The 12,814-nt window shown below is 48.0% G+C and overlaps 1 protein-coding gene across 7 annotated transcripts in view; it reads right to left on the reverse strand.

The window, feature by feature from the left end:
• Positions 1-12,814, reverse strand: part of PLEC (plectin) — a 278,960-nt gene that overhangs the window by 152,949 nt on the left and 113,197 nt on the right. For 2 of the 7 annotated variants that reach the window (XM_077493426.1, XM_077493424.1), the window contains exon 1: positions 7,537-7,728. The exons of the other annotated variants lie outside the window; for them this stretch is intronic. In XM_077493426.1, coding sequence (XP_077349552.1) covers positions 7,537-7,627 — 91 coding nt within the window. In that variant the 5' untranslated portion in view covers positions 7,628-7,728. Of the gene's footprint in view, positions 1-7,536; positions 7,729-12,814 lie in introns of those variants that run through there. 7 annotated transcript variants of the gene reach the window in all.

The raw sequence follows: 12,814 nt of genomic DNA on the forward strand, positions 1-12,814 counted from the left end.
GTGAAGCATGGTGGTGGCAGCATCATGCTGTGAGGATGTTTTTCAGCGGCAGGAACTGGTACACTATTCAGGATCGAAGGAAAGATGAATCCAGTAATGTACAGAGACATCCTTGATAAAAACCAACTCTGGAGCGCTCTGGACCTCAGATTGGAGTGAAGGTTCATCTTCCAACAGGACAACGACCCTAAGCACACAGCCAATATAACAAAGGAGTGTCTACGGGACAATGTCCTTGAGTGGCGCAGCCAGAGCCAAGACTTGAACCCGATTGAACATCTCTGGAAAGATCTGAAAATGGCTGTGCACCAACACTCCCCATCCAACATGGAGCTTGAGAGTTCCTGCAAAGAAGAATGGGGAATCTGCCCAAAAATAGGCGTGCCAAGCTTGTAGCATCATACTCAACAAGACTTGAGGCTGTAAGTGGTGCCAAAGGTGCTTCACCAAAGTATTGAGCAAAGGCTGTGATATTTATGTACGTGGGGGAGGAGCCCGCCAGACTCGTGCACGCGAGGGGGGGAGCCCGCCAGACTCGTGCACGCGAGGGGGGGAGCCCGCCAGACTCGTGCACGCGAGGGGGGGAGCCCGCCAGACTCGTGCACGCGAGGGGGGAGCCCGCCAGACTCGTGCACGCGAGGGGGGAGCCCGCCAGACTCGTGCACGCGAGGGGGGAGCCCGCCAGACTCGTGCACGCGAGGGGGGAGCCCGCCAGACTCGTGCACGCGAGGGGGGGAGCCCGCCAGACTCGTGCACGCGAGGGGGGAGCCCGCCAGACTCGTGCACGCGAGGGGGGAGCCCGCCAGACTCGTACACGCGAGGGAGGAGCCCGTCAGACTCGTGCACGCGAGGGGGGGAGCCCGTCAGACTCGTGCACGCGAGGGGGGAGCCCGCCAGACTCGTGCACGCGAGGGAGGAGCCCGCCAGACTCGTGCACGCGAGGGAGGAGCCCGCCAGACTCGTGCACGCGAGGGAGGAGCCCGCCAGACTCGTGCACGCGAGGGAGGAGCCCGCCAGACTCGTGCACGCGAGGGAGGAGCCCGCCAGACTCGTGCACGCGAGGGAGGAGCCCGTCAGACTCGTGCACGCGAGGGAGGAGCCCGCCAGACTCGTGCACGCGAGGGAGGAGCCCGCCAGACTCGTGCACGCGAGGGAGGAGCCCGCCAGACTCGTGCACGCGAGGGAGGAGCCCGCCAGACTCGTGCACGCGAGGGAGGAGCCCGCCAGACTTGTGTAATTGGGATTGTTTTCATTAAAATTTTTAATAAATTTGCATAGATTTCAAACAAACTTCTTTCACGTTGTCATTATGGAGGATCGTTTGTAGAATTTGGAGAAAATTAATGAAGTGAATCCATTTTGGATTAAGGCTGTAACATAACAAAATGTGGAGAGGTGACAGAGCATCTAGGGCAGTCCATTCCTTTCAATGGACCCATCTACAGGCGACAATCGCACAGAAGATATGCAGGGGCCTTTTTTTTATTTTTTAAATCTGCATGGCACTACAATGCACTATAAATGGTGATGTGATTTAGCGCATGCGCATTGGCTGGTACGTTTGGGGCGCCTGCGCATAAATGTGAATGGAGCCCAAAGTCGCTGTCGAGGGCAGTTTCACACCAGGAATCTGACAGGAACATGCTGGCTTTCCTGTGCGATTCAGTTTTTCATCCCAGTCATCTGAATAGACTGAATAAAAAAGAATATAGTGTAGCGCTCAAAAATCTATAAACTGAATATAAAAACGTACACGTGACATATAACCAACGTGAAAAATAAACATAAGATCCCGAGTTCACAAAGAAATTATTGATAAAGTTCAACAAAAAAATGTCCATCAAAAAACACAACAGTGAATCTTCAAAATAAGAAATGTAAATGGTGTGCACAACAACTGCCCCAGTTGAAGTCCGTTGGGACGAAACACGTCGGGCCTGCTACGCTTGTTCCCCATATTACTCTTTGCTCAATTATTACTTGTGATCGCTAGTTTTTATGTACGTATATGATGTACCGCAATTTTAAATAAACCTTTGTGGTTTTTGACCTGCACCTTCTCCTTTTCCCACCCTTACCTCGGTTCGATTGACCTCTGTCCACACTCCGATCTACTGAGGGTTTAACCCACAGAGTGGAGGTTTTTGCTATAGAGGAGAACTATAAGGATCGAGGAACCCTGCCTGGAGCATCAACTGATGAAGAGTGGTCGTATCCTGCCTGGAGCGATCCCTCTCCTGCTGAAGCCAAAACTGTGAGGCATTCGGCCCACACAAGCTCGATTGACCCACTACCGCTGGTAAAGTGGGTCCACCGTATCCGGTAAGAGTAGGCCCACACAAGCTCGATTGACCCACTACCGCTGGTAAAGTGGGTCCACCGTATCCGGTAAGAGTACCCATCTATAGATTCTTATTTCGTTTAGGTTATCCACACCAGTTACATTTAAAATTGTGGTACATCATATAAAAATGGGTACATAAAAACTAGTGAGCACAAGTAAGAATGGAACAAAGAGCAATATGGGGAGCAAGCGTAGCAGGACTGGCGCATTTCGTCCCAACGGACTTCAACTGTTCACACCATTTCTCATTTGAAGATTCACTAATTGTGTTTTTGATGGAGACTTTTTGTGAACTTTATCATTTCTTTTTTCCCCACAAAAATTATCTCAGGATCTTATGTTTATTTTTCACGTTGGTTATATGTGACATATAATTTATATTCAGTTTGTTCATTTTTTTTTAAACAATAAGCTTTTATTGGATCTTAGATATAACAAATTATATTTTAATATGATACTCCTGTACAAAACTTTAGTATTATTGTACAACAAAGTATAATTGAGTTCAATTTTGAGTGCTGCACAATAGTCTTTTTATTTTGTTTGAGTGCTAGCAGCTTTCTTTATCTTGGTTTAGCGCAGTAATTTCAGGCTGGTGGTGGTGGTCTAATGGTGGGGGGGGGGTATCACCAGTCCAGGCTGGTGGTGGGGGTGTAATGGTGGGGGGGTGGGGTATCACCGGTTCAGGCTGGTGGTGGGGGGTGTAATGGTGTGGGGATGGGGTATCACCGGTTTGGGCTGGTGTTGGGGGTGTAATGGTGTGGGGGTTGGGGTATCACCGATTCAGGCTGGTGGTGGGGGTGTAATGGTGTGGGGGATGGAGTATCACCGGTTCAGGCTGGTGGTGGGGGGTGTAATGGTGTGGGGGATGGGGTATCACCGATTCAGGCTGGTGGTGGGGGTGTAATGGTGTGGGGGATGGGGGTGTAATGGTGTGGGGGATGGGGTATCACCGATTCAGGCTGGTGGTGGGGGGTGTAATGGTGTGGGGGATGGGATATCATCAGTTCAGGCTGGTGGTGGGGGTGTAATGGTGTGGGGGATGGGGCATCACCGGTTCAGGCTGGTGGTGGGGGTGTAATGGTGCGGGGGATGGGATATCATCAGTTCAGGTTGGTGGTGGGGGTGTAATGGTGTGGGGGATGGGGTATCACCGGTTCAGGCTGGTGGTGGGGGGTGTAATGGTGTGGGGGGATGGGATATCATCAGTTCAGGCTGGTGGTGGGGGTGTAATGGTGTGGGGGATGGGATATCATCAGTTCAGGTTGGTGGTGGGGGTGTAATGGTGTGGGGGATGGGGTATCACCGATTCAGGCTGGTGGTGGGGGTGTAATGGTGTGGGGGATGGAGTATCACCGGTTCAGGCTGGTGGTGGGGGGTGTAATGGTGTGGGGGATGGGGTATCACCGGTTCAGGCTGGTGGTGGGGGGTGTAATGGTGTGGGGGATGGAGTATCACCGGTTTAGGCTGGTGGTGGGGGTGTAATGGTGTGGGGGATGGGATATCACCGGTTCAGGCTGGTGGTGGTGGTGTAATGGTGTGGGGGATGGAGTATCACCGGTTCAGGCTGGTGGTGGGGGGTGTAATGGTGTGGGGGATGGGGTATCACCGGTTCAGGCTGGTGGTGGGGGGTGTAATGGTGTGGGGGATGGAGTATCACCGGTTTAGGCTGGTGGTGGGGGTGTAATGGTGTGGGGGATGGGATATCACCGGTTCAGGCTGGTGGTGGTGGTGTAATGGTGTGGGGGATGGGGTATCACCGGTTCAGGCTGGTGGTAGGGGTGTAATGGTGTGGGGGGTGGGGTATCACCAGTTCAGGCTGGTGGTAGGGGTGTAATGGTGTGGGGGATGGGGTATCACTGGTTCAGGCTGGTGGTGGGGGTGTAATGGTGTGGGGGATGGGGTATCACCGGTTCAGGCTGGTGGTGGGGGTGTAATGGTGTGGGGGATGGGATATCACCGGTTCAGGCTGGTGGTGGGGGTGTAATGGTATGGGGGATGGGGTATCACCGGTTCAGGCTGGTGGTGATGGTGTAATGGTGTGGGGGGGGGGGTATTTTCTTGGCACACTTTGGGCCCCTTAGTACCAATTGAGCATCATTTATACACCACGGCCTACCTGAGTATTGTTGCTGACCATGTCCATCGCTTTAGGACTACAGTGTCCCCATCTTCTGATGGCTCCTTCTAGCAGGATAATGCCCCATGTCACAAAGCTCCAATCATCTCACCACTGGACAATGAGGTCCCTGTCCTCCAATCTCACCACATCTCATCCAATAGAGAGCCTTTGGGATGCGGTGGGACGGGAGATTGTGCAGCAGCCGTGTGATGTTATCATGTCACTATGGAGCAAAATCTCTGAGGAACGTTTCCAGCACCTTGTTGGATCTGCGAACACCAAGAATGAAGGCCAAAGGGGTCCAACCCGCTACTAGCAAGGGGGACCCAAGAAAGGGGCCGGTGGGTGTAATATTAAATATATATATATTATATATTTATATTACACACATACATATATACACAGCCATGTATAGCAAAGTGGGGTGACTCCTGGAATCTCATTGGTTGCTGGGGCCACACAGCCAGTTCTCTGTGATGAGTGATTGTGGAAGATGATTGGTCACACACGGGGCCGGGTCTCCAGCAGTGGAGAAGTCGGGAGGAAATCTCTTCCTCTGGAATATTATTTCTACTCTCAGACGTAATGTCAGATTTATTTACCGCGCTCCTCCAGCGCCTATTTATACCGCCAGACATCCGGTCTGAGAGCTCACCCACAGGAATAGTAGTACGTACACGGCGGGGTGCCCAGGCAGAGGTGGGTGAGATACATGGCAGGGCCTCTATATACATCTAATACCCCTCAGATTTCTATAGCTCTGACCACAGGAGCTTACACTCTAATGTCACACATTATTATTATACATTTCTATAGCTCTGACATACACTGCAGTGCTGTACAGAGAACTCTGAGCCAGTCACATCGGTCTCTGTACCAGAAGAGCTTACACTCTAATGTCCCCTCCCCCACAGTCACACACTATTATTATTATACATTGATATGGAAGAGATCTCAGTGTGGGGTAATGGGGTGTTAGGTTCTGCAATGTATTCCATGGTCTGTCTTGGGGGGGGGGGGGGGGGGGGTCACTCACTGTTATCTCCTGACATTACAGGTGTGTGTGTTGGGGGAGGGGAGGGGGAGGGGGGTACATTCCGGGGGAAATCCCTCAGATAAGGAAATTCCAGGAGTTTGATTCTTTGTAGCCATATAAAGTAATACATTTGTATCTGGATGTGATTGCGGTTTATAATACAGGGGCCCCATACACCAGCAGATCAGTCACTCCAGACCTCCTATTGGCTGCCAATGGATGTGACAGATGTGGGACTGTGAACAGATGACTGTGGGGCCCCTGGAGGGCCAGTGTGGCCCCTGAATGGTCTTATCTTCTCTCCTGACCATCCACTATCTGAGATGAGAATGACACAGACAGGGAGATCATTGGAGGGAAACCCGTAACATAACGACTCCGATAATTCTCATTCCCCAAAGTGTCTCCTGAGCTGTGATTGGACGGGGTGGGGGAACACAGACATGCGAGTCCTGGTATTAGAGAAGTGTCTCCTGAGCTCTGATTGGACGGGGTAGGGGAACACAGACATGTGAGTCCTGGTATTAGAGAAGTGTCTCCTGAGCTGTGATTGGACGGGGTAGGGGAACACAGACATGTGAGTCCTGGTATTAGAGAAGTGTCTCCTGAGCTCTGATTGGACGGGGTGGGGGAACACAGACATGTGAGTCCTGGTATTAGAGAAGTGTCTCCTGAGCTCTGATTGGACGGGGTAGGGGAACACAGACATGTGAGTCCTGGTATTAGAGAAGTGTCTCCTGAGCTCTGATTGGACGGGGTGGGGGAACACAGACATGTGAGTCCTGGTATTAGAGAAGTGTCTCCTGAGCTCTGATTGGACGGGGTGGGGGAACACAGACATGTGAGTCCTGGTATTAGAGAAGTGTCTCCTGAGCTCTGATTGGACGGTGTGGAGAACACAGACATGCGAGTCCTGGTATTAGAGAAGTGTCTCCTGCGCTCTGCTCACAGCCCCTTCCAGTAATAGAACTATTTATATTTCATTCCCGGCGTGTGCCGCACAGACCGCCAAAACCAGAACCAAATGTCACTTCCTGATGGCCCCCGAAAGGCACGTGTCACACCGGCCTGCACCCCAAATTCTCTATATAGGGGTCACCCCCACCCCGGAGACACACCTTCCCCAGCACTCTCCTCTATACAGTGTAATCTCACATAGAGGTATATATACAGAGCACTCTCCTATACATACTCTAGTCTATATTCTCTTATATACAGTACAGTCCCATACATATATACATAGCCATCTCTTCTATACAAGTCAGTCCCATACATATATACAGAGCAGTCTCTTCTATACACACTCGTCCATATTCTGTTATATACATAGCAGTCTCTTCTATATAGTACAGTCTCATACATATATACAGAACAGTCTCTTCTATACAATATGGTCCCATACATATATACATAGCAGTCTCTATACAGTACAGTCCCATACAGAGCAGTCTCTATACAGTACAGTCCCATACATATATACAGAGCAGTCTCTATACAGTACAGTCCCATACATATATACAGAGCAGTCTCTACACAGTACAGTCCCATACAGAGCAGTCTCTATACAGTACAGTCCCATACAGAGCAGTCTCTATACAGTACAGTCCCATACAGAGCAGTCTCTATACAGTACAGTCCCATACATATATACATAGCAGTCTCTATACAGTACAGTCCCATATATACAGTCTTCTATACACACTCTAGTCTATATTCTCTTCTATACATAGCAGTCTCTTGTATACAGCACTATCTCTGTACAGGTCAGCCCCCGTCTCTCGCCCTCCTCTATTGATCTCCAGTATGTGACCTTTGCCTCGGGAGCCGGCATTGTCACCCAGCGGAGAGTCACCTGCCGGCCAGGTATGTCCCATTGCAATGTATATATCCATATTTGAGTAGGGGGGGGGGGGGGGGGGCGGGGGGGCAGAGGCACACCCCCCCCTCCTATTAACCCCTCGCAGGCAGTAATCTCAGCGTAAAAACCTGCACAGGTGATCTACATAGAAAGTCTGTGAGAAATGAAAGAATTACCTTTATATTTCTCTCGGACGTCTTCGTACGCCTGGATGAAGTCCTTCTCCTCGGCACCGGGGGGCAAATGGGGCAAATTAAAGCTGGCCATGGCGAGTCACCCGTCCGCGAGACCGGCTTCTGTGTCTGCTGTCCCTTCCCCCTCACCCCAAAGTGTCCGAATCTATCCCCGTCACCCCAAATTATTCCTCCGTCACCCCAAATTATTCTTCTCCCCGTCACCCCAAAGTGTCCGAATCTATTCCGGTCACCCCAAATTATTCTTCTCCCCGTCACCCCAAAGTGTCCGAATCTATCCCCGTCACCCCAAATTATTCCTCTGTCACCCCAATATATCACAATCTGTCCCTCTACTCCCCAATATAACTGTCTCCAGGAATAGAGCACCTCTTCTCCAGGACTAGAACCGTCTCTTCTCTCCTGGACAGTCTCCTCTTCTAATGACTCTCAGCAGTCTCTGGATTTGCCGGTCTCTCCCGCCCTCCCTCTCTCTTCTCTCTCTGTGTCTCTCAGTCTCTCTCTTCTCTGTTTCTCCTCCGTCTCGCTCGTCTCTCTCCCTCCTCTCTGTCTCTCCCCGTCTCTCCCTCCTCTCTCTTCTCTCAGTCTCTCCTCCGTCTCTCTCTCTTCTCTCAGTCTCTCTCTTCTCTCAGTCTCTCCTCCGTCTCTCTCTCTTCTCTCAGTCTCTCTCTTCTCTCAGTCTCTCTCTTCTCTCAGTCTCTCTCTTCTCTCAGTCTCTCTCTTCTCTCAGTCTCTCCCCCTGGCCCCCTGTGTGTGTCTCTCTCTCATACACATACCCATGCTCGGTCAGATCCCAAAAAGCCAGTCAGAGCCAAACCCACAGCGGGGTCACTCCTCAGGGCCGACCTCTTAAAGTGACAAGAGAAGAGCAGCTGCTGCAACTTCACACCGAGCCCGGGGCCGGCCCAGCACACAGTGCAGCACACCGACACCTCCGCACACCGTCCAGATCACAGCACACGGGGGGGGGGGGGGGGGGGGTAATATTGTGTACAAACAATTTCCAGCTATAATTCCCAGCAGGATAATCCGAGTCTTTCGCTTTATTTACTAAACATATTAAGTTATTACACTTAATAATTATTATAATAATAAATAATAATAAATTAATATTATTATTATTCAAGATTTACAATTTATAAAATATTTACACCGAGTTCCCTCTCATACCTGCCGGCACGGAGCGCTCGTTTATTTCGGGATCACGCCAATGCGTTCTCCATGTCGTGCGCACAGAATTAACGCGCGTCATTCCCGCAGGGGAGCGACCCGACCGACTAATACTCCGACCTTCACGGCACTTTTTTTTATGTGATGCATTTTAGGCTTTTTGAGATATTAGAGTGTTCTGCAGATTGTAGGATTGTCAGCGGCTCCATCCCAGGAATGTCTGCAGACATGTATGTGTGACTACTACATATAACACACACCATATGTACCTGTATACCTGTCATGTGCACACCCACTTTATGTACCATATGTATGCTCTGCGTGCGTAACGTGTGTATGTACCATGTGTACGCTCTGCCTGTATGTACTATGTGTATGTTCCAATGAGTATGTAACGTGTGTACGCTCTGCCTGTATGTACCATGTGTATGTTCCAATGAGTATGTAACGTGTGTACGCTCTGCCTGTATGTACTATGTGTATGTTCCAATGAGTATGTAACATGTGTACACTCTGCCTGTATGTACCATGCGTATGTTCCAATGTGTATGTACCAATGCATATGTACCATGTGTACGCTCTGCCTGTATGTACCATGCGTATGTACCATGTGTATGTTCCAATGAGTACGTAACGTGTGTACGCTCTGCCTGTATGTACCATGCGTATGTTCCAATGTGTATGTACCAATGCATATGTACCGTGTGTATGCTCTGCCTGTATGTACCATGCGTATGTACCATGCGTATGTACCATGTGTACGCTCTGCCTGTATGTACCATGCATATGTACCATGTGTATGTTACAATGCATATGTACGTTCCAATGTGTATGCTCTGCCTGTATGTACCATGTGTATGTACCATGCGCATGCTCTGTGTGTATGTACCATGTGTGCTCTCTGTATGTATACACTGTTTGTACGCTCTGTATGTATACACTGTTTGTACGCTCTGTATGTATACACTGTTTGTACGCTCTGTATGTATACACTGTTTGTACGCTCTGTAGTTGAGACACAACGTTTGGATATGACAGACAGGAAGTCATCTGTGTGCAGGACAATATCTTCCCCCGAGGATCACACCTTTATCTGGATTGCTCATACTGTATATCTGTGGATTACACCTGCGTTCTGGTTGCTTTAAAGCACCGGCAGTCCTGTTGATCAGTATTCTGTGTACGGGCGAGAGGACGGGCGAGGGGGACGGGCGAGAGGGACGGGCCACATGGGGCATTCAGGGTCCCCAAACAGGTCCGGCCACTTGTAACAATACTTCTCATCCCTGCCAGTCAGCGATTGAATCTTCACTAATACACAGCATTCATCTCTTCTAATAGCAGAGCGCATAATTCCCCTTTATACAGCTCGCCGCAACACATCACCCCAAGAATCCACCTCCTACCAAAATACAGAGCGAGAGGATGAGGGAACATTTCTGGGGAATCTATTGTGCCCCATTATATCTGCACAGGCTCATGAAGTATCTATACTACCCCCTGGGAAGCACACACACATGGCACTTGTCACCACAGGGGGAACTGTAGACACCTCCACATCACATCCAGGCATTAGAACATTGGAAACCTTTGTAACAATTCCCACTAAAACAACAGAAGCCTTAGAAGCCTGTGCCGACATAATGCAACAAGGCTACTAGTAATACACATTGGGGGTATATACACAAAAAACAATTCACAGAGCAATTCACCCAGCCCAAGTACATTCATTCTGTGTGTATGGGGAAAAAAAACAAAAAACAAATGTTTTTAGGCTATTTCTTGTGCTGTGCGAATGGTTTTCATTGTTTTAAAATGGAAAATACTATAGATTCCCCACTAGATGGCGCTATAAAAATGATAGAAATTTGATACATAGCACCATCTGAAGGCCAAACGTGGTATTTTCTGTTTTAATCATTGAAACATTTAACCATTTTTCCAGTGCTGGTTGAATAGTTTTCATTGATTTAAGATGGAAAATGCCACAGTTGCCCACTAGATGGTGCTATATATCATAGGCATTTGCTAATCAGCGCCATCCAGTGTCCAAATGTGATATTTTCTGTTTCAAGCTTTGAAACATTTGACCATTTTTCCTGTGCTGGATGAATGGTTTTCAATGATTTAAAAATGTAAAATACAGCATTAGACCAATAGATGGTTCTAAGGATCATAGAAATGTGATACATAGCACCATCTAATGGGCAGATGTGATATTTTCTGTTTTATTAATTGAAACATTTGGCCATTTTTACTGTGCTGGTTGAATCCCATTTTAAATCAAATAAAACCATTCAACCAGCACAGGAAAAATGGCCAAATGTTTCAATGATTAAAACAGAAAATACCACATTTGGCCACTGGATGGCGCTGATGATCAAATTCCTATGACATTTAGCAGCTGTGGTATTTTTCCATTTTAAATCAATAAAAACCATTCAACCAGCACAGGAAAATGGTGAAATGTCTTAATGGCTAAAAAAAAAAAAAAAAAAAAAAAAAAAAAAAAAAAAAAAATGCCACATTTGGCCACTAGACGGAGTTGATTTTCAAATTCCTATGATATTTGGCACCATCTAGTGGGCAACTGTAGTATTTTCCTATTTTAAATCAAATAAAAGCAAATACCACAGTTGCCCGCTAGATGGTGCTAAATATCATAGGAATTTGAAAATCAGCGCCATCCAGTGGCCAAGTGTGGTACTTTTTGTTTTAAACATTGAAACGTTTGACTATTTTTCCTGTGCTGGTTGAATAGTTTTCATTGATTTAAAATGGAAAATACCACAATTGCCCACTAGATGGTGCTAAGTATAATAAGAATTTCATCATAAATGCCATCTGGTGGCCAAATGTGGCATTTTTCTGTTTTAATCATGGAAACGTTTGACCATTTTTCCAGTGCTGGTCTATGGTTTTGAGTGTTGGAAAGCCTGGTGCCCGTTATCCGCTAGTGATCTCCCAGACTGTACATTGTAACTTTGTAGCATTTATTTATGCAGACTTGTAAAAAGTTCATGAATTGCCCGCAAGAGGCTCTTGTGAATGAAATCCTCATTGTGAGATAATAATGCGGAGCCCCCTCCCCCCTCCTTAGTATCACATGATGACGGTGATCTGTACTTTGACTTGTAATGGAGTTTCGGGGGAATACCTGACACTGCGGTCACCGGATAAGCCACACACACACTGTCTGCAAAATGTTATTGTAGAGGCGGGACGGGCAATCTGGTGTACACCCCCCCTGCCAGACCCCGCCCCCCCCCCCCCCCCCCCCCCGGGGTCACCCTGCAACCTCTTTGCGTCATCCAGGGTGGTGGGGGTGGGGGGGGGGGGTGTTGCCAACTCTATCCCATTGGAGGCCTTTTCTGGCACTTTTTGTTTACAAGTAAAAGTTTTTTGCTAGAAAATTACTTAGAACCCCCAAAAGAGAAAATAAAATGGCGATCGTTGCAATTTTTTTTTATGTCACACTGTATTTTGCACAGCAGGTTTCTCAAACGCAGTTTTTTTTTTTTTTTTTTGGGGGGGGGGGGGGGGTGACACACTTTAATGAGTTTTAATGCAAAAAAAAAAAAAAGCACATTATATAACACAATCTTTTTTTGGTAAAATATGAAAGTTGATGTTATGCCAAATAAATAGATACCCAACAATGTCACGCGTCGAAAATTGCGCACGCTCGTGGAACGGTGACAAAAACGACGAGACTTAACCTCCATTGGCCACAATTTTAAACATTTTTTACAGGTTACCAGTTTAGAGTTACAGAGGAGGTTCTGGTGGTAGAATTATTGCTCTCGCTCCGACGATTGGTGACGGGTCCTCTTTATGTAGGGATCATGTAATAGAAATAACGGGTGACAGGTCCTCTTTATGGGGTGATCATGTAATAGAAATAAGGGGTGACGGGTCCTCTTTATGGAGAGATCATGTAATAGAAATAAGGGGTGACAGGTCCTCTTTATGGGGGGATCATGTAATAGAAATAAGGGGTGACGGGTCCTCTTTATGGGGAGATCTTGTAATAGAAATAAGGGGTGACGGGTCCTCTTTATGGGGAGATCATGTAATAGAAATAAGGGGT

This window comes from Lithobates pipiens, unplaced genomic scaffold (genome assembly GCF_037356315.1).
Source record: "Lithobates pipiens isolate NorthernLeopardFrog02 unplaced genomic scaffold, aLitPip1_a1.2 Scaffold_19, whole genome shotgun sequence".
In the NCBI taxonomy this organism is placed as follows: Eukaryota; Metazoa; Chordata; class Amphibia; order Anura; family Ranidae; genus Lithobates; species Lithobates pipiens.